Here is a 23,297-nt window from a genome sequence, read left to right on the forward strand (position 1 = left end):
CTCTCCTAGGGCTGGCTCGAAGGATTAGATTTATTTTACGTGGCTAAGAACCAACTGGTTACCTAGCAACGGGACCTACAGCTTATTGTGGAATCCGAACCACATTACACCGAGAAATGAATTTCTATCACCAGAAATAAATTCCTCTTATTCTTCACTGGCCGGTCGGAGATTCGAACTCGCGGCCAGCAGAGTGCTAGCTGAGAACGGAACCCACTCTTTCAACGAGGAACTACGCAAAGTCAAATAACAATGGTCATGATAGTTATAATACATTTTGTCCAACACTGATGTATATAAGAAATCTAATAAATATTTCGTAAGATGGAAATAGTAAATTTTATGCCTCAGTGAACATAGGCCGTTTACCATTTGTGTTTTGCGTATTGTTATCGTTCCATTTGATTGTTCTGATATACAATCTTGTTGGTAATGACTTTATGCTGTGTCGTTTTAATTCAGGTATATGAATTTCCTCTTATTCTTCTTAATTTTGAAATTGTATATACCTGCTGTCCGTAAGCATCTTTTTTTTTTCTTATTAAGGAAGCCTGTTGTTATTTACTGTGAGTATATCAAAAGGATATCTGCTTAGGATGTTTGCTAAAGTTTGAATGAGTTGAATTTAACGCATATTTGTGAACAATCTTAGGTCTACGAATGGTGTTTTACGGCAGTCAGTAAAACAAATTAATATAAATAAGTTATTTTTACATAATGGTGAAGCATAAGCTTTAATATTTTAGGTGAATTTATAAGCCAGTTTATACTCTCGCAAATGTGTTATGATCACACAGAGAGAGAGAGAGAGAGAGAGAGAGAGAGAGAGAGAGAGAGAGAGAGAGAGAGAGAGAGAGAGAGAATAGGAATTTGATACTGAATGCTTGGAATACATATTTTTATACATAGAGTTCAAAGTTACTGTTGTTATTTGAGCTTGCTTATCGTATAAACAAGAAATATTTTAACGTTTATTAAAACTTAAATATTCTTAACTTCATACAAGAAATTTACATAAATATTCATATAAAAGACAAGAATATATATCATAGCCCTTAAGGGGAAAAACGCAACGATGGAACTTTACATTTCACGTTTTTAAAAATACATTTGGGGCTTCAGGCAATAGACAATTATGATGTGAGTGGAGACGGTGTGCGTCGAGTTTTTTTTTTTTTTTTTGCTATAAAATTGACATTTTGTGCCACTTCTGTATATACGAGCCTCATCGGGTCTGTTGACAGTACTAGTACTAATGAATTAGTTACTTAGTAAAATATAATAACATAACCATAAGGGTTATGCAGCCAGGAAAAGGGGTAGAGATTACTATATAATTACTCATTTGACCATAGTTCCGTTGTATGTCTAGAGTAGCCATGACGGAGTCCATGGATTGGCTGAAAAGCCATCGGCTTGCGATGAATTACTATATCAATATTGTAGCAGTTTGTTTAATAATTCAGGGGCGTCATTTAAGAGGAGGCTGGGGGACACTTGCCCACCTCAAGAAACTGATGGCCCGCTCCAAGACTTGGTTTGCCCCCTAGCCTTTGAAATAATAATAATAATAATAATAATAATAATAATAATTAATAATAACAATAATAATAACAATAATAATAATATGTTTGTTTGTTTGTTGCTTTATTAACTCAATACAGCTCTTATATGGCTTCAAAATACTCCAAAACGCGCACAAAATTTCTAAAAATTTCTCTGGGGGCTTACAGCGGCCCCCCTACCCGCAGCTAATACGGCTCGCTTCGCTCGCCACCCCACCCATACCGTAAGTTCTAAACCTTCCCCCTTCAAGAAATATCTGAAATGCCGCCACTATTATTTATCCCTCCTTGAAGACTGGAAATTGCAGAAGCCACATGCTCATTAACACTTCCCTCCAAAAAATTATCTTTATTACTTATGAAGGAGTGGTCTTTGATGAATCCATTACTAGATTTTCCTGCTGAGGAATGCAAACATCTTATCAATTTTATAATACTGACGTTGTTTTTCATCATTATTTTGGATGGTTCATTGTATTTATACATATTTCTTTTTATTACCCTAATGGTATAAAACTGAGGCAAAATTGCACAGCCTATGTGAATAGTCATGCAGGGCAAATAACTAGATGCATCAAATTTTCATTTCATTATCGTATCTATAATTAAGGACAATATTCTTGAGTCTCAACTGGTGCACCGGATGTGAATCTTTCCTGTTCATATTAGCTTCATTTCAAAACCCTTCCATGTTCGCCACTCGAGATAAATCGTGTCGACCAATAAAAGCGATAGGGAAAAGGCTCTCTTAATTGTGACATTAAAAGCTGCTGTCTTTATTAAAAAAACTTGATTGCTTCATCAGTTTCTCGAGGGAACGTTTGAGTCGGAGCTTCCGTCGACAACTCTCGCCTCTTATTTCAAATTAGAAATGAATTTGTAGCATCTGGAAAACACACACACACGCATATACTGTATATGTTTGTCTCACAAAATAGCTACATAACTTCACTGTATATATATTGACATTACTCGTATCATGCAGTTCCTCATTGGATGGGTCGATATCGTGCTCGGCTGGCACTCTCCTAGACCCGCGTTCTATTCTCCGGCCAGCCAATGAAGAGTTAGAGGAATTTATTTCTAGTGATAGAAATTCATTTCCCGCTATAATGTGGTTCGGATTCCACAATAAGCTGTAGGTCCCGTTGCAAGGCAACCAATTGGTTCTTAGCCACGTAAAATAAATCTAATCCTTCGGGCCAGCCCTAGGAGAGCTGTTAATCAGCTCAGTGGTCTGGTTAAACTAAGGTATACTTAATTTAACTCGTATCATGCTTCAGTTAGATGGGACGATTTAGATTCCAGATTCGCTATTTGAGAAAGTACAAGCTTTCGAAGACAAACAGCCTTCCTCCTCAGGTACCGTTGCACCCAGATGACAGTTAGACTTGGGTATAACTGTATGTGCTCCATCCAACATCTGTTGTTTTCTGTTTCTAATCCCTGGGGTGGCCTTCCTGTTGATGTCTTGCCCTTCCCATGATTAAGCATATGGCCACGGAGATCAAGAGGACTGGAGGGAAGGGCAGGAGATCAACGGGGAGGCCACCCCACCCCTGGCATTAGAAACAGGAAACAACAAATGCTGGGTAGCGCACATACAGTTATACCCAGGTGTAACTGTCATCTCCTCAGTGCATCGGTACCTGAGGAGGAAGACTGTTTGTCTTCCAAAGCTTGTACTTTGTAAAACAGAGAATCTGGGACCTAAACCACCCCTCTTATTGAAGCCTAGTATGAGTAATATGAAAATTCAGTGAGTCTGCGTTTGTGTGAGTGAATGTGTGATATCATGAAAGTAAAGTCAAACCCTGATAACCTTTTTTATGTATTTCTTTTTACGTGTCCAAGCTCATCGGCAGGAGCAAAAAAATGAGAAATGTCTAATGTAAAAGAGACGTAGATAAAATGAGGCTCTTATGTAAGAGGAAGAACTTTTATTATGAATTTTCAGCAATTCTGAAAAATCAATACTCTTTCTGATGCTGGGGTGCGATCTCTCTCTCTCGCTCTCTCAACGTATCATGTAACAGCGTACGACTGAATATATCTCACTTTATGAACCGTTCATACTCTAATGGGTATTCACATTCTATCCTAAATTCTAATATCATTCGTACTGTAATGGGTATTCGCATTCTATCCTAAATCATAATACTATTCGTGATGTAGGATGGCATCCATAAATATAACTGTTTTTATATAATGTATCAGAATGAAATATTTATAAAGCAGCCTGCATGTGCAACCAATGACGATGGCAAAGTACCAATAACTCAGAGTTTTTGCACGTATATTTAAAAAAATATGATATCATGACCTACATACGAACTGGAGAGAACATAATGCTTGAAGTGTAAAAGTACATCCATAATGTATGTGTAAATACAGAGGTTGTTTTAATGCGATAAAATTTATAATTATAAAGTCGGATTCTCTACATTTATTGTAACTCTCACTCCTCTTCGTTATTATTCATTACTAACTGAGGAATAAGAAGCAAAGTAGTTAAAACCTTGCAGAATTTTGAAGAGATTTATTGACGAATGGCTGTTACACCTTTTCATATCCTCTTATATTTCCTAGTCCTCTCTCTCTCCTTTAGCCCCTCTCTCTCTTTCTCTCTCTTCCCAAGAAAAATAGCCCATGGAAAGGCAGAAAGTCTGCTGATTAGTCGTTTCCCACAGGTTGCAATAGGAAGAAGCGAAATGATTTTCATTGCCTGGATTTTAAATTCATGGAACCCCTCCCTGCAGCGAGAGCACTTTGACTTCTCTGATGCTTTGCTTCATGTAACTGATTGATCCATAAAAACCAGGATAATTATTGTAACTGGAGTATCTATATAAGTAAAAGTTTCTCTGGAAAACACTCTTATAGAGATACTTATCGAAAACTTACCCATGATGCAATAAATCTTGAGGACTACATGCTTACAAGACCATGTGACATAGGAACTGAGATCTGGATTCGGTTTGGACCGCTACATCAACCCATACTCATTTGAGAATTTTAGTACGGCCCTCCCTGCTGGATCAGGACTTTTTCTAATAAACTTTTCTCCCATTTTATCTAAGTGCCCAAGCCTTCTGTACCTGGTGACTCCTTTTTTGTCATCATCTTCATCTATATAATTATTCTGACAAGTAGAGAGTCCCCGAATTCAAAGGTTGAAGAGAAATGTTGATAGACAGATTGATTGATTACAAAATTTAGGTCTTGAAGACCAAGCGCCGGAACCCATCAGGATTATTCAGTGCCATAATGAAGGTGAAATATATAAATTAATGATATGATTGATGATGAATAGTTGAATACACTTGAGGTAAAAGAGTGCAGAAGCAGAGTACCTTCTGTATTAACATTTTCACATATTTTGTTCATCAGCCCACATCACAAGTATATAAGTAACTTCAGCACACTATTTCTTGTATGATTTTCCAACACCCACATGGTGCATCCTTGTCAGTGCTTGGCTAAACTGCAATTCTGCCTCGTAGTTTACCTGGTCATTTCCTGTTTTAGATCACCTGTAACACGTGACTGTGCGCGTTCTCAAATACCCATGTAGGCACAAATAACGGAAATATACGTTTTTTTATATTTATAATATCATCATGGAATGTCTGTGGATATGCACTGAAATCAACTAGCTATATTCTAGAGTATTCTTTTTTAAATAAATGATTTTTTGTCAGTGTACAGGAATGCCCTCAATTCAAATAAATGACCAAATACTAACATTGTGAGGTATGTTGTAACCATGCATTTCATTACATCCAAACACCTTGCTGAAAGGTGGAAATGCAATGCCTTCAACTATGGCATTATCAGTGTCACATGCTACTGTAATGATCAGATCACATGGTGGAGAAATGTTTACCTCCTTCCAGGATTACTGATCAGTCTGGATTCAGCCAATTTAAGCCGGGCGGTTCAATAACATCTCCCTTCGTAACTGGATATCTTCGGTCGGTATTACGATGTGTATTTTTAATTAATCCTCATGGAAGTTTGCTTTCCAAACATAAGTGTCCAAGACCTTCCCTCTGAAATCTTCACGTTCAGTGCAATCTCATTCATGCATTTAGAAAAGGTCTGAATAAATGTCGTGCTTCTTAGCCGGCGGTTATTTTCTCTGACAAGGACATGCTTTCGACCTTTTTGTTTCATTGTTCGTCTATCTGTTCGTGTGTCCGTTAACTAGCAGGATTGCGCAAAATGATGTGCTGGGATTTTTACAAAAACTTAGCAAAGGTGAGCCTCCTGGCTGTCAACAAATGATTGCTGTTGCAGTGACTACGAAATTTATATGAAGATATGATTTCATTATTAATGTCCTTACTGTTATGAGTATCACATTTGGAAAATATGTGTAACAATGTAACTATTAATACGTATTTGAAAGCATAATAATCATAATAACAATAATAACAGTAGTAGTGCTTATATGATACTGTTGAAATTATGTCATTGTTAAGTAGTGATGGAGAGAAAGAGAGGAGAGAAATGGTGCTGCTCAAGGATGTTTACGGAAAATGTGCTCAGCCAATCACAACGTCTGCATCAGAAGGTGACGGTGCCAGACTCAGACTGTTGTAAGTTTGCTGCTTAACGGCGTAACATTTATTTTATTCAAGGATGTGGATATTTTCTCTGATCTTATGCACTAATATCCTGTTGAAGATTTATCTATGTGTCTGTAAAATTGAGTTTTTGTCATGTTTTTCGTTTTGCCTCATATTCGAGGTCGAAGATGTGTTTGTATGCGTAAGTGTGTTTCACACCGAGTCGGGTGTGCTTATTCCTGTTCCTGATGACTTATCACTTGCTGAGAGATGCGAGCTAGAGAAGGAGTGCTCCTGATTTACTGTATTTAACTTGGTAATACAATGCAAAACGAAGCCATGATTTTTATTTAAGTCCAAGCTAATCATGACCAAACAAAAGGACGAAGGTCTCTTATATTATTATTATTATTAAATAATCTAATTAGACCCCTGAGTCTGAATCTTCATTTTCAAATCATGACAAGTTGGTCAAGTTCTTCCCCAGAACAATCTTTTCAGTTTCATTACTAATCCACCAAAATGAAAGACATTCCTTTTGCATCCACTCGGAAATTTTTATTTCCGAAGTTAGTTCTTACAACTAAATTGAAGGAAATCATTTAGGAGTATGGAAGCCCTTCATGGCGTTGGATTACGGGGCACTTCCTTAGGGTGTTTGAAGATTTATGTTGCTCAGGACGCTTTTTACATGCTTCTACTTTTTAACTTGACTTCTGTGTCCATCTGTTTGGGCCAAAACTTGTAAATCATTTTCGACCTGTTCCCTTCGTCCTATGGACTTGAAATTTTTCATGGTTACTCAATCCCGATGACAATATAACCTTACATGGTCAGTAGGTCAATAGTGACCTCTAGTGACCCTAAAGCTACCTCTCCCAGTATCTCAGGATTTGTATGAAACTCTTCGGATTTTTCTTAACTTCTTTGACTCGGTAGAATAATTTAATAACTCTAGGATTTTTCAAACCTTCTTTGGCTCGACAGGATATCACAGTCAATATTTTTTAGTTATAATCATAAATCTGATGCAATTTCTGTCAAAATTAAAAAGTATAAAAAAAATATATAAATTTTTTTTTAAAACACGCTTTTATTAAAATGCACTAAAAACTACAAAGTAATTTTTTGAGACACACCAGGATTTTACAATTAATCATGTCTACCAAAATAGAAGTGTGGGCGCCAAACATGGAAGGAAATGCTATAAGAAATAAACCAATATATGTCATTTCTTGTAGCATTTCCTTCCATGTTTGGCGCCCACGTTTTTATTTCTGTAGACATGATTAATTGTAAGAAAATCCTGATGTCTCAAAAAGTTTTTTCTTGCTTTTTAGTTCATTCCAATAAAAGCGTGTTTAAAAAAATATTTTTTTTTATTAATTTTGCTCACAGCGGTTCCTTCCAACAAAAAGATATCTGTAAGAAAAGTTCTTTGTGATGACTACGTTAGAAACGGAACAAAAATGCCCCAAGCACAATTAACTTTGCAACTTATGATCTTCCTCATCTGCCAGCGAACTAATAAGTCATAAGGCCTTTTTTTCCAGAATCTAGCTGGGGCTGCGACATAAAATATTTCTCAATTCGTTCAAGGGAGAGCTCGCGCAAACTTTTCCCCGAGGGTGTCCCTCGTCAAAGCTATTTATTATCCAATGACGAAACGGGTAGTTTCTCTTTAAAATCCTTTCATAATTCGAAGAATGATAATTGTGGTACAGTTATACAGTGATAGCAATTATTCCTAAGTAAATTGATGAATGCCTTTTTTGCTCTTCTACAGAGACGCAGTGCAGTTCCAGCAGATATTCAAGTCGTAATATTACTATAAGACAAAAAGTTGTAGCTGTAAAGAATGAATTATTAATCGGGCTTGCTGATTTCAAGTGAGGGTTTGATTAAGTTTTTGTCATATGTTTCTTATTATTTTCCTTCATCTTGAGCACTGAGACAATATTTGTTTGCTTAGTTATTAAGTTCTACGTCTAAACAACCAAAATGATTTAAGATGTTGTTGCAATGACGTCTTTTTGTGTCCGTTTTCCTTTCTGTGTGAGGGCCAGTGGCAAGGAATGTAATAAAGCATGTTTGGCCTCAGTCTGCCTCCGAAATTCGTCGGGAGTAATCTTGATAACAATGGCCTCAAGTTATGGCCACCTTGTGAGCTATTTGTGTTCATGTATGTACGTACGTATGGCGATGAATGTGGCAAACATAAGATCAAACCTTATGAAAGCTAAATAATAATTATGTAATTACTTGCCACAGGCACACACACAGACGCTTAGAAAAATTATATGGAAGAGAAACTTATTTGGAGTAAAAGATGGAACGTATGAAGGACATACGCTTAATATGTATGTATGTATTTATATATGTACGTAATCATGCAGTTCATACCCATATCTTGTAAAACATACTGAAGATATGGAATTTCATGAGCAATCTGGTAAATCAAACTTCCTTATTACCATATCCTCTAGGCAGGTTTTGGGAAACTTTTCGTTAAGAGGCCCTCGGATGAATATACGCTCGTTAGAACTTAAATAGGAAATTTGTTATTCAAACGCCTCAAATATGAATTAATGAGAGTGTGTTGATATTACATTTTGTATTCACATACACTGTCACTTTCTCCTTTTTCTTTTCTTTTTTCCAGAATAATGAACTTGGGCTTCTACGTTTGAGGGAAGGAATGAGAAGGCGTCTATGGGAAAGTTTCCGAGACAATAAATCACTGGGTAATGTGGGAAAAGGAACTTATATATATATATAAAATATATATTATATATAATTGTCTGGCTTCATGGGACTGTATGTTTTCCCCTTAAACAGAGAATAATTGTATGCTCCCTCTGAAGCGCCTGTCTTTGGTGCGGGGTGCCCTTTGAAAACAATGTAAAGCAGAGAACACTTTAGGGATAAAAAAGAATGCATGGATATTTCCTTAAAATGGCTTTACTGCGACTGTCGGTGAAAAAAAAAACATCTGAACATCAAGTACAAACAACTAACTAGTTTTTCGTACCTAATGGTGTGATATTTTTTTTTATTTTTACGAGTCATTTCTCATTAACCATATGGCAAAATCTGTGAAATAAAAATCGCATTACTTTTATTATAATTCTTAGTTTAGTAGAGTCTCTATCTCTCTCTTTTTCTTTTAAAGGTATTTTCTTTTTACGTTACGTTTACTGAAAATCCATTAATTCATAATTAGTCCTTTATCATAATGACAAGTTAAAAAGAATCTCTCTTTCGCTCTGTCTCTCTCTCTCCATACGTGATGGTGTATATGTGTAAAATAACGCTAATTTCTCACATATCCTTCATTAACAGAATATTTTACAAATATTGCTCCTCTGTCTGTCTGACTGGCTGTTTCTCAAAGAGGAATTCCCGTCGTACCCAACCCGTCCATTCTTCGTCAGCTGATGGAGGTCCTGTCTCTCGCGATTTCCCTTACAGCGGATTTCTCGTCATGGATAAGGAGGCCTTTCGTGTTTCTCGAAGAAAACAATATCAACCCGGACTCCATAATGACATTTCTCAAAAAAAAAAAGAGAAACACATTTTCATTGGTAAGTGAATAACCTTTCATTATTAAATCAGCAGAAGCCAGAGAGACGGGGACTCAAACGCTCCTCCCAAGCTTTACCCAAAGAGTGCAGAAATTTTTCTATAGTGTTTGTGTTTACTAGCATAGTTTGGTGGTTGTTTATTTCCAAGTCGTTCGTTCCTAATCCCAAAATATATTGTAGAGCATATTTGCGTGGAATGTGAGTGGTCCACTGACCAAAAGGGAGGAAAAGGTATTATCAATTGATTAATTTCAACTTTTGTTGTCCTTGTTTTGTCATCTTTCCCTCAGTTTTTTGTGTTCAGAGTAATATATACTTCTTGCGTATCCAATATTCATATCGCGTTTTACCGAAATTCTGCCTGTCTTAATACCTATTTATTCTCTCTATGTCTGTGCTTATGTTTTCGTTTAAAGTCATAGGAATTTACGAATTTCTATGTATCCTACAATTATAAGGCGTTTCTTTGAACAACCCCTCCCCCGCCCTTTATCCCTGCGTCTAAAGATGAAGAATTTCTAGTAGAAGGCCTGATATCAAAAGCCCATTCTCCGAATGCTGGGGGATTACTTGTCTCTCGTGAATTCCTTACGTCTGACTTCTTAGGGATGAGGAGCCTTGTAATGCTTCTCGAAGAAAATAAAATAGAAATGTGAGTATTGTGGTGTTTCTCGAAAACAGTAAGAGCTATGCTGTCTTTTAAGGCGTTGTCAGGCGCATCTTCGTCACCGCGTTTCTTCTGTTTCCAAAATGTTTCTGATTCTATCTCAATAAACTGCATCAGAAACGATGTGAAAGTTACCAACCGATGCTGTAATTTCTCTCTGACCTTGTAATGCAGCTTGGTAGGTGGCTGCTTCATGCTGGGTAATAACAACAGCATACAAGTACAAGTGATCCTCATATTTACTTACTACTTTGCGAACAGAGCTAACCGGGGCTGGGAGAGAAGGTAATCTGTCTGTTATCCTCATTGGTACTCTGCTATTTTAAGGAATGATTTCAAAACCAGGAATTTCTTATGAATCATGATTTTTCTACCTAATCTCTACAAGTAATAGTTATATTAAATGATTAATTACCATATTTCCTGTTGACCAGTTCGTTTGGCAACATTTGGGTAATGTTAAAACTTTCACTAAATTCTTTTTCGCTTTTTAGAGGAGAATATCTGAAATGAGTAAAATGATTTTGAATTATATGATTCCTCTTATGCCAGACTGTAATATTTGTTGCTTTCAAAGTAAGTGAAAATACACGGATTTATTTATTGAGAGAAGTGCACTGCTAGCACAGATATCACTGGCATTGAAGTTTGAGTGATATATATGTGAACAGAAGATTGGTGATTTACACAAAAAACTGGAATCCTTCGTCCTGCGCTCCTTGATTCTGGAATTAAATTATGTTATCTTTGTTACACTGTCTTAATGTTGCCTTGTTTGGAAAATACTCCTGCCATCCTATGACATGAACAGAGAAAGAGCAGTTAACTTTAGCTGGAAGACTTTTTCGTCAGTAATTGTTACAAAAAGGTTATGTAACCAAAAGTGGACATTTAATTTCAGCGGTTCATGACGCTTTACTTAAAACTCTTTACTTCAGTTAATGTAGTTTTACTTAGAGATGGTATTAAAATAAAAAAAAGGAAGGTAGTTATTTTCTTATATCATTTTATTAATATCATGTCTTTTTCAAAAAACTGAAAATTTTCAATGCTCAATAATAAAAGAAACGAGACTTAGAGGCAACGATAGTGATTTTATTCTTTTTACTACGTAAATACACTTATACTAGAGTCGACTTTTTCCTTTGAATAAGTCTTGCACCATGACAGAAGGAATTCATGCATTATTCATTTTAGTCTGGTTGATGGAGGTAGCTTCTCACGTATTCTCTTGTCTCTCTTGATGTAAAACGTTCGTATTTTGTCACTGAGACTTTTGAGGTTTGCTATTTTTTTCCATTTCACTTCCTGGGTTCGTTTGATATCGGTAGCCGAAAGACATTGCTATAAAAATGAATGTATGCATGTGTGTATGTGTGCGTGTTCCAGCATAACTCTGAAACGCATTGAGCAATTTCAACCAAACTTGGTATACATATGACTTACTATCTAACAAAGAGTACTGTGGGGGTAAGACATCACTAGCACCAAATGGCACCAAAGGGGGTGGGGGTGGGAAGGATTTCCCTGAAACGGGGCTGGTTCTGCACTTCGACTGTAACTAACTAAACTTTACGAGTTTATCATACCTCATTTCAGTATACATAGGACTTGCTATCTGGAAAAAAAATACTGTGGGGGGAGGGGATAAGACATCACTGGCACCAAAGATGGTGGGGGTGGGAAGGGGGTGACATGTAAAAATAACCGAAAACGACAGATATTAGTGTCTAATCCATAGTTCTCAAGGTTGCTGAGATGAATGGTGATACTCCCATGCCCTCTAAGTCCAAGTTCAGCCCCGATAGGAAGGGTGAGGGTGAGAAGGGGTGAAATATAAAATGTCAAAAACGCTGGGCAATGTAATTGAAGCAACCAACTTAACAGGAGAGAGAGAGAGAGAGAGAGAGAGAGAGAGAGAGAGAGAGAGAGAGAGAGAGAGAGAGAGAGAGAGAGAGAGAGTTATCGGTTGTCATTCAATTTTCCCAGATAGTGCCGGGTTAGTCAGCTAGTATATATATACATATATATATATGTGTGTGTTAATGTGACATGCTTTCGCTCTCTCTCTCTCTCTATCTATATATTTACTTTAATTATGAAGTTTTGTTACATACGCCGTGATATTTTTGAGCACTTACTATTAATTATAATTCGCCTTAGGTGTAAGTCATTCCAGAGGTATGGTGAACTGGGCATTAAAAGAAAGGGCTTAACAATTGTTACATATGTTAAGCATAACCAGATTTCTTAATAAGTTGCTACGTAGTCATCCAAAAGGACAGAAATCGTAGTACAAAATCGAGAATACTTTTCAGGAGATGAGCGTTAAACTGGAAATGCAAATGCAACTAACGACAATAAACTATGCCACACCGTCTAGGTTGTAGGTGAATATTCAAGAAGAGCGTATTTGAAAATTGGGTACTCCTTTAACTAAAAACAATTAAAATAAGCGTCAGCGATATATCCTCAAATGAAATATGCAGAAGTTTATGAATTGATTACGTTTATAAGGGCGTCATTAAGCCTTAAAGTTATCCTCATTTGAGAACATAATGAAGAGCAGAAATATACACAGTTTATTCACATGAAGACACTGAGTTCGCTCTGATGGGCGGACGCAGGAAGTGTAGATTCCACGTTTTGGGTACAGGTTTTTCATTCGGATCCGGTGATTTTCTAGGAAAAGACCCACTCCTGTGAAAGCGCTCACGAGCTGCTAGTGAGGTGAGCTGAGACTTTGATTTTCAAAAGCCCGAATGGGCTTTATCATTTTTTATGCCTAACCTGTACTGTTCCTTCCATATGTAATCCTTGCTTTGAATATCTTTTGTTTTTTAATTCCCATTTTGATTTTTATGTCATTGGTTTTTATTACATTTCTTGAATTTTTATTGCCATGTACTTCTATGTGTGGTTTTGGGTCAATAACGTGGGTGAGATTCTACATCTATTTTTCTCTGTGCCTGTTTTAAAAAAGTTCTTTTTTTGTTTTTCCTTTTATTTCCTCAGATGTTTTGATTAGAGGTCAAATAAATGGGAGGGAACTTGACATACCGCGACTTCGGTCATGTTAGACATTTTTGACTCTTACGATGTAGAGACCTAATTAGTTAAGGTTGGTAGCGCTACGTTGTATATGAGTTGGGCTTGTTTTTGGGTTGCCATCTCTGGGATATAGGCTTGTCCTCTCCCCGTTGCATCTTTAATTCATTCCAAACCATTTACTATGTTAAGCTCTTGAATAAACTGTATTTTTATAGACATGATTTTGCTGTTAATCCTTGACTCGCGTATTAACTTGGTTGGAGAGAGAGAGAGAGAGAGAGAGAGAGAGAGAGAGAGAGAGAGAGAGAGAGAGAGTCAGAGTGCCAGCTCGGTCTCTCCTGACAAACGATACCGTGATACCTCTCGAGGTAAGAGCTAAGGACCTCATCAAGGCCGTAAAATAAATAAATGAATATATATATATATATATATATATATATATATATATATATATATATATATATATATATATATATATATATATATATATATATATATATATATATATATATATATATTATATATATATATACCCTAAAAGAATAAAGGTCTGGTTAAACAAATCATTTATAACTAACTAACTAATATATATATATATATATATATATATATATATATATATATATATATATATATATATATATATATATATATATATATATATATATATATATATATAGCAATGGATACACCAGCAGGGAAAGCGCCATCTGCATATCAGTAAGGACACCAATGAAGGCCAAAACCCGGAACAGCATTTTACACAACTTTATTAGGACATGTTTCGAGCAGTGCTCTCACTCGTTATCAACCTACAAAATTAAAATGACGACATTACAATTTCTTATAATAAAATTCAAAATAATACAGTAAAATTACTATGAAAATAAGAATACGTTTAAAAGATGGCTAATCAAAATAAATAAATGAATAAAATAAAATAAAGCAAAATACAACAATTTAAGTCACAAAAACGGAAGGTATAAAGGCATAATGAACATACTAATCAATATTACAAACCAGTAAAACGCAGACTAAAAACACAAAAGTGAGGTTTCAGCCACATTTCCAGCTAAAGAAGGCTTTATCTTGATGGTGTATAGAACTTCTAAAATGTTGAGGTCTGTAGCAAACTGAGCAGTGGTTTAAACAGAAAAATCATCAATATGTAAAGGGTGACCAGTCTCCTCGCTGTGTTCTCTAATTGTTAATTTCTGTAACTGGTTCTCTAAAATATTTGCCTGGCCTAAAGATAATTGCCTGTACTTATACCTACGTGTTGAACCATCTCATCCAAGCTGATCTGGTAGTTTTTCCAACGTGAGTGGCATCACAACCACCACACTGCCATTTATAGATCAGATTGGACCGAAGGCTTGTTGGTATAGGGTCTTTAATTTTAAAGAAATTACCTAGTTTATTTTGCAAAGTGAAATATGTTTTGATATCTAGCTGAGGGTAACCAATGGACAAAATAGAAATTAATTGTTTTTTAAAATTGTAGCTATGAGTTCCAGTAAAAGGTAAAGGTAAATAAATAACAGGTTTCTTTACATTAGCGGTAGTTTCGGGTTGTTTGTTTACATATAATTTCGAAAGCTGTTTACCAATATATGTGTTTACGTAATTCAACGGATAGCCATTGTTTTTTTAAAAGTGACCTTAGAAATTCCAATTCTTCATGCAAATTCAAAAAACTAGAACAGATTTTATATGCTCTGGTTACTAGCGTCAATATCAAATTCATCTTATATTTCAAAGGTGTACCTGATTGAAATTTAGACATAAGACCCGTGAAAGTACGCTTTCTAAAGACTGAGGTGTGAAAAAATCTTGATATGATATGGGGTTGCACAGTTTGAGGATATAGGTTCGGCAAGTTTTGAGCTTGAAGCATCCCAGAATAAAGTTTCAGTTGCTTAGGAATTTTTTGGGCGAGATGAATATCGGACGAAATCTGTCTGATTCGTTCGGGGTTGACTAACCGAACTTCATGATACAGCGGTTAGGGTTCAGGATAGGATTAAGAAGACTTTAACATGGCTTCCAAATTTTGGTGCTTCAACGTCTCAGGTCTCTTCTAGAAGGAGTAAAAGGGCTGCGCCATTGGTAATTGGAGCCGTTATGATCATAGGATCGATTGCTAGTATGTCAATTGCTAATTTGGTGAGAATTGAACAGGCATCGGCAGTATTTGCTAGCCAGGGTAAAACTTTGATGACTTTACAAGATAGTAAGGATAAATTACGGGAGGGGTTTGAAACTTTAAGGACTTCTGTAAATAGGTTATTGGTCACAGTTGACAGGGTTGGGGGAGACTTAGATATTATGATAGCTTTATCTTCCTGTCAAACTACCTTGTTGAATATTGAGAAAGAAGCGGAATCCGTGTCAACGGAAATTCAAACTCAGGTTAAGACAGTGGTCGCCGCTTCTAAGGGGCGAATTTTTGGGAGATATTCTACCTCTCGGGTGTTTAGAGTCAACGTTTACGAATACAGCATATCTGTACGGTTCACAGGTAATTTTTACTGGGAAGAATTTGTACCGGTAGTATCTTGAAAGTTAGTGTATCTGATAGGGGTTGCTTGTGGAAATTCCAGTTAGTAACTTGAAATCGTTTCATAGTTTTATCATACGACCTTTCCCTAGTGGTTTTAATGGTTCGGTAATAGTATGGGATAGTGAGGAGACTATGTACCTTTTGGGTTGAACGTCGACGAGACCGACTTACGTTATACACCACTTCCTCGCAGCACCTTATGGAATGACTTCTATGAGCCTCAACGGATACAAGTTGGATATGGGGGCCATCTATGTTACGCCTGCAGATTTTTATGCCTGCGCCCTCATGAGAGGATCCATGGTCTTTTGGGAGATGTTAGGCGGGATGTCTACAAGTCGCCGTCGTTGCTGGGAGACATCTGTTTGGCTCAAACAGATGTGCGCTACACTCAACATGGGCTTGTGCAGTCGCAAGCCATCCAAGATATTTGGATCGTCAAGAATTCAACATGTGAAGAGATGAGTTCTACAATGAACTGTTTATTGGGATAACAGTCATGCATGCGAGACAAGTAACCTTCGTATTTAGTGCATATTGGTTGCTATGATTTTTGAGCCGGCCCCCTAGTGAACTTTTGTTATGGATAGTTGTTGTACCTGGGCAAGGACACCCAGTGGTAGGTGGGCCAAGCTCCTATTTTACTGATCAATCTGGCTCACTGCTAGCCTGTGAAAATGTAGTTTCCTGTGCAAGTGGCTTCTATGTTGACATGGTGTTTTCCACGGTTAAAGACAGCGGGGTATCCAAGGCGCTCATTCATGGCTTCCGGTCATGACCAAGATGCAAGGGGAAAACGTGACACATGGATGGAAGCTTGTGATATCTGTGGGTTCGGAAGGCGGAGCTCTTCGAACATTGAACCTGACGGTGACGTCACGCTTCAAGGGAGGGGTTATCAAGTGGATGTGTGTATACGTGCGCTCTCTAATGTGTTTATCATAGAGGAATCATAGAATTGGTATCCACTTCGATTTGCGGGTGGTGTGATCGCTCTTTTGAGCTGTGTTTGTGAATAAGACAGCCATTTTTGAGGGTTGGCTTCCCTAATGACCATAGGATGTGAGTAAGATAACTCATTAACTCTTATGCCTTTTCAGATATTATGTGGAATGCCCATTTTACGTTGCAGTGAGACCCCTCTGTTCTCTATTATGCATTTTTCTGTTTAAGTGTTTATTTTTTATGCACCATTTCAGGTTTTAATGTAAGCTATGTTTCTCTTGACAAAAATTCTGGTTGAGTCCTGTGAGGACGTGTATAATGGAAGTGGTGTTCTTTTTTAACGTACTATACGATATTTATTTTGGTCTAGAGTAATCGTGACCTTTTTATTTTGTTTGGTGACCACGGTGTTAGTCACTAATATTGATTGGTCTAGCATTACTAATCCGATTGATTGTGAGTCTGAGTTTCCTCTAGTTATGACTTCCATTTTTGTGGGGTATGAGAGACTGTACCTTTTGCTGAAATGCTTTCGTTAATTTTACAAATAAAGTCTGGTTTTGTATCTCGGCGTTTTAATTCAGTAAGCCTTTGTTTGAGGATAGAGAGAGAGAGAGAGAGAGAGAGAGAGAGAGAGAGAGAGAAAGAATGTGCTGGCCCAATGCTGGCCATTGCTACCGGAGAATCTTAGAGACAAGATGATATAACATTGCTCTTAAAACAGATGTAGAAGGAGGTTGTGACCCTATCTGACCTTGTTAATAGGCATAATAATATATATATATATATATATATATATATATATATATATATATATATATATATATATATATATATATATATATATATATATATATATAATGGGTCACCGTACTTTTTGGGAATGTATATTTATATAAAATCAAAGGTAAAATCTTTCCCTTTGTGTTGCGCTGTCCAACGTTATGTAAGAGAATTTTTGTGTTATTCCCTCTAAAGTCAACTTTACGTTATAAGCGATAACAAGTGACCATTCCCATGTAAACTTCAGATTCACGTATCGCTATAATCCCTTGTCAGTTTAGCGGCCGGTAATGAAGTCACAGGAAAAAAAGTCACAGAAAAAGTCACAATTTTGGCTAGGAAAAAAGTCACAAAAAAAGTCATTAATTTAGTCTTGTTTATGTTTTTACGGTAATCCCCAACGGGCTTGTATTAAACACGCCGCAAAGATGGATACCGGGTTAAAACCCTTGGGGGTCACTATCTAAGAAAGATTAATGTGACTTTTCTTTCCTGCGAATTTTTTTTTTTTTACCTGGATGCGTGATTTTATCACCGGTTCTTCATTCTAACCCATGCCAACTCTAATCATTATCAATATAGGCCTAAAACTAAAGTTTGAGATATCGTGTTTGTTAAGTATCTTATCTTACAGTGGATCAGTAAGTTATGTTTGCTGTTAAACTCTGTGCTATAGCCAAATAACGCATAATGATTATTTAGAGAGAGAGAGAGAGAGAGAGAGAGAGTTTCCAATATGTGCTGCGTTCGGTCTAACAGAAAGTTAGCCTCTTACTTTGCAAAAGGATTAAAATTCTATTAATTTTCACTAATAAAGTTAAACGTCTATGAGGATATTTCGACATTAGTCACTGAATTGTATAAATACGCTGTGAGTATTCAGATTTAGTAATTTTGTTGGCAATTCGTTATTTTCTGTTTCCGCAAGTGGATGCCTTACGATTTTTCATCCGAAAGTAATTTTTGCTCCTAGCTTCAGCTTCTTTCAATAACGTTAAGGCCTCACTGACTATGCTTTGAACGTCTGGTATAATAAAAAATGATAATTAATATATATAGTTCTATAATTTTCTTCACCTGGGCTTAAAAGGTTTCGTAAAAGCAAGAACTAACGAAATTCAAGTCGACTGGCAACTAAACGGACGTTGGTCTTCCTCTAACTTCGAGATTTATACCAGTGCTTACTGCTTCGGCGCTTCCTTTAGCAGACGCACCTGGAAATTAGTGATGTGCGCGTGGGGCGGCCTTCTCTGTGCACAAACCATTTGAACTTGGTTCAGTATTCTTTATTCGTGTTCTAGTTTATATTAATACCAACTTTTGGCCATATAAATCTACTCTGGCGGTAGGTTAGACATACTTAATTACAAGTTACCCATACCCGTTTGTGAGACAACCGCTGAAAAAACCTGCTACCATGTTTGCTAGGAGGGAGTTGAGTGAAAGAAAGAATGCTATGTAGTAGCAATGATTTGCTCGCACAAATATTAATATCATTGCCTCTGCATTATTCAGACAGTGTTAACGAATTTGCATCTTTTTAATCATGTACTTTATAAATTGTTTTATCTTAATACACTGCAGCAGTTGGAATACGGTGACTACATTCAAATAGTAGAGGCTTATAGGCCTAAAAGCCAGTTGTGATTAACCATGCACTGGCGCTGTAGTCTTCGGGATTTCCTGCAAAACCTTCTGTGCTATATGGAGTGTTTTAATAATGGTTTTCATTGTCAGTATTTGTTACTTTATGTTTGTAGATTAAACTAGGCTTATGTCAGTGTAGGCACTGGCCCTTGGTTCATGCCGCAACGTCTTCCTCTTTTCTATAGGGAAACAGGGAGAGGTGAAGTGAAGATGCAATGTCTGTAGTTATTTAAGATGGAGAGCCAGCTCAGTGGTCTGGTTAAACTATACCTTAATAATAATAAAATAAAATTAAGGTGGAGAGACCAAGACAGGAGATAATAATCACGTTTGTATTTTTTTTATTAATAAGCTGAAGCTGATGACTAGCAACTGGTTCAGAAAAGTATACCATACAATGCTTTCTTAAAGAAAAAAAATATTGTCTCAGGGCTTCCTATAGGCCTAGGCATTTACAGAGTTGGTGTGTATAAAGTCAATTTTAGAGGCACGTATGAATCTCACACTTACCTTGTTCTCTCTCTCTCTCTCTCTCTCTCTCTCTCTCTCTCTCTCTCTCTCAGCAATTAAACAGAACTGTTTAATGGTATGTTTTCCCGTTCGTCAATAACTGTTCGTTTGCAATAATGTTTTTTTTCTTTTATTTGAAATATTCAATGAACAAAATACATTGTTCTTTGGCTGCAATATTGTGTTTAGGAACACTTCCATGTATATCTACAGATTTTCATACACAGCACTTAATAATCAACTAAAATAGCTCTTATTCATAACTGTACAAATTGTTCAGCGTGCAATAATTACTGTACATTACATTTATAACAGTAGTCTTTAATTTGCATCACAGAAAATAATCAATATCCATCTTAAATAATATTCGGACTAACCGACCTACAGTGTTAAAGGGAATGGCATCGTACACAATTGAGCCAGCATTTTCTCAAATACATATTCCATATATTTCCTTGAGAAAATCTTACAAAAGTTCCTTTTATATGAACTGCGCAAAACTCATCTATCATAATTAAGTTTACTCTTAAGATACATCCTCAAATCAGACAACGACATCTTTTTCACTTAACCCACCCACATTGCACACAAGTAACCTGTCAATAAAACTAGCGCGCTGCTTTCATCTAAAGTAGTTTCGATTTACAGTGGAAATTAAACATTAAAATATGGACTGGGATGAAAATTATAAGGCAGAAATCGGTGCAGCCAAGATTTGTAGGTGCGGCAGTCCAAAGGTGTAATTTTCCCTATATTACTTATTTTATCTTTTTTCATTGATATCTGTCATTCGTGGTTTATTCTTTACTTCTCAGCTTCTTTTTACACACTGGGCTGTTTCCCTTCACAGGGCCCTTGTGCTTCAGCAATAATAATAATGCCGTAAATACCACTGAAGCTTTAGATTTAATATAAAATTGACTGACGTTGAAATATCATAACAGTGTGCTCCATTTTCCGTATGAATGCCGGTAATTGAGCTTCATGGCCATTTTAGGCTTAATGAATGCTGTGGATGGTTTTCTGTTGATGAACAAGATTTTGCCATCGAAAACTATTCGGATTAAATGGCAGTGTTTAATTAGAACATCTAGCGCCTTTAGCGGTACTGTACGACAGACTTCCTTTTGTAAGCAATACCATTTGGTTAACCTAGTTTTATCTCTGACAAGACCAAAGCGTTAGGCATACAATTATATACAAGTGAGCTCTTTTTTTTTTTTGAGAAGTAAAACTTGACCGAAATAACCTCTATTTTCAGGATTTACCCACTAAAGATGTCGAAAGGACAACTTGCAATAGAGGTAAGTGGCTTTTGAATCCTACAAAAGAGTTATTGCCGTTCTAGTTTATTTGGCTTTAATTTCATTATTTGTAGTTATTTATATAATGGAGTTTTTATTTTTGTTATTTCTTATTTAATACCATACCTTTCCGCATCTGTCTGTACGCTAGGGCTAAGGACTGAAGGAGTTTTGCTCTTTCCCTGCGTTCTGTCTGTCATCAGCATCCACTCAACCATTAGTTTTATAAACCCACTACGCTGTTAGCAAAAGTGTATGAGAAAAAATGGAAAAAAGCAAAACGGAAGTAGACATGATAAGATTATAGTTGAAATATTAAATAAAAAGACGTTTACTTATGTACTGTACGATCTTTCAGGATAAATATGGCATTGGCATTGCGGACATCCCTGACGATCCACCACCAACCTATAAGACTTCCCCTTCCCGCTCCACCCCTCCACCTCCTTACCCGACACCGTCAGGAGCTGAAAACCGTCCAGCAGGAATTTCCTTTCTTCCACCCCGAGAGGGACCCACGATGACCATAGCTGTTCCTGTCGAGCAAGACTTCCCGGATTTGGAAGCAATAGTGAATCTTCCTCCTGGACTTTGTCCGGTCTGTCGGGTGAGTCGAAGTTTCTTCTTCTTCTCTTTGGCTATGTTATTAGTCTTATTACTCATGGTGTGTGCACAACGTACCTCGGATTATAAGTAGCAGCCATGATATCAAGATCTTAAAGAACTAGGTCACATTCAGTATTTAATGAAGGAATCACTGTGTCCTTTTATGCCCACAGAAAGGCCAAATCGTCGAGAGGCCCACCTGGTTGACCTGGCTCCTGTGCGTCTTGCTGTTCCCTTGCCTGATCGTGCCCGGGGTATTGGCCTTCTTCTGCTGCTGCAGGACACCAGTGTGTGACTTTGCCATTACAAATTTTAGGAGACCTGCAGGATGTCATTATGATGACTTTGTTGTTCTGTGACAGTTTATTTATTTATCTTTTATTTATTTACTTATCTATTTATTTATTTGTTCATTTCCTTCTTATATAGTGGACTGACAGATTTGTCTCTAGCCCTGTTTTATTAGAGTAAGTTTATCATTTTTTATATATTCTGTCATTATGGGTGTTTGGTAAAATTTTTAAAGGTTTATACCACGTTTTCATAAGGACCCTACTGTAATAGATGACACTTTTTCTTTTTATTCTCATGGGATTCCTACGTTATTCACATGCTTTTCTTTTCCCACTCAACTTTCCAACTTCAGCTTCTCAATGCCCTTCAACTTGCATCCTTCATATAAAAGCAAACCTTCCAATACGAGTCCACAAATAACGAGATGATCTTGTTATATTCATTCATAATAATAAAAACTATAATAATATGCAGTATTATTATTGTTATACAGTATTATTATTGTAATCCACATCCACTTATTCTCGAAATTCACCATAAGGACCTGGCATGATGAAAGAATGCAAAGTATTGTACCAAAGAATACCTGTACCTGTAAGCTTTCATCTCAGTGTTTCATATTTTTTACTCTCCCTCCGTGCTTCTACTTAATTGCATTCAAATGTCAGACTGATGAACTATACAACTACCTAGAAAAAACAGGTCTAAAATATGTCTACTTTTTGCAGACCTACTTATTCATCTTAATGTGGTCTTTATTCACGGTGAAATAGTAAGGCGCTTTTAACCTACTAAAATGCAAATTGCTGAAGTCGAAAATATGATGGAAAAAAATGTTATAAAAGGTCAATATGCTAAAGGCAATATTATAAGCTTCCGACACATGAAGAAATTTCACGAAACAGTAAATCAGAGGCAAGATTTTCAAATCAAATAGAAAATAGGTCAATACACCAGAATCAATAATACGACCCTTTCAACAAGCTAGAAATTATATAAAACAGAAAATTAGAATTTGATAAGAACATAGACAGTACATGGGTCTATTCATAAAAATACAGAAGCAAAGAAAGTTTAAAACTCGGGCTCAATTCTGTCTTAATAAATGACACAGACCCTGAAAAACACACCACAAAAAGAACAAATAGGTCTATCCAGCTTATGCAACTTTCGTGCAGTGTATGTTGCAAAAATATTTTTAAGAAAC

At 36.5% G+C, this 23,297-nt stretch overlaps 1 protein-coding gene across 3 annotated transcripts; it reads left to right on the top strand.

Annotated features, from left to right (window-relative positions):
• Positions 1-18,903: 18,903 nt before the first annotated feature.
• LOC136842105 (uncharacterized) lies at positions 18,904-22,559 on the top strand. Of its 3 annotated transcripts, none has more exons than XM_067109480.1 (4): positions 18,904-19,074; positions 21,148-21,190; positions 21,549-21,797; positions 21,970-22,559. In XM_067109480.1, exons 2-4 carry the CDS (start codon positions 21,164-21,166, stop codon positions 22,153-22,155), a joined length of 462 nt encoding a protein of 153 aa, XP_066965581.1. In that variant the 5' UTR covers positions 18,904-19,074; positions 21,148-21,163; the 3' UTR covers positions 22,156-22,559. The 3 variants fall into 3 exon arrangements, with proteins under 3 accessions (XP_066965581.1, XP_066965582.1, XP_066965584.1); XM_067109481.1 differs by having other exon boundaries at positions 18,913-19,078; XM_067109483.1 differs by having other exon boundaries at positions 18,915-19,003; positions 21,970-22,293.
• Positions 22,560-23,297: the final 738 nt, after the last annotated feature.

Source organism: Macrobrachium rosenbergii, chromosome 9 (genome assembly GCF_040412425.1).
Source record: "Macrobrachium rosenbergii isolate ZJJX-2024 chromosome 9, ASM4041242v1, whole genome shotgun sequence".
Lineage (NCBI taxonomy): Eukaryota > Metazoa > Arthropoda > Malacostraca > Decapoda > Palaemonidae > Macrobrachium > Macrobrachium rosenbergii.

Bases quoted from the DNA above. Each gene is read 5' to 3' on its own strand.
- LOC136842105 (XM_067109480.1), top strand. From the start codon at position 21,164: ATGTCGAAAGGACAACTTGCAATAGAG. The intron at 21,191-21,548 runs GTAAGTGGCTTT...ACGATCTTTCAG, and splicing joins AAGGACAACTTGCAATAGAG to GATAAATATGGCATTGGCAT. The intron at 21,798-21,969 runs GTGAGTCGAAGT...TTATGCCCACAG, and splicing joins GACTTTGTCCGGTCTGTCGG to AAAGGCCAAATCGTCGAGAG.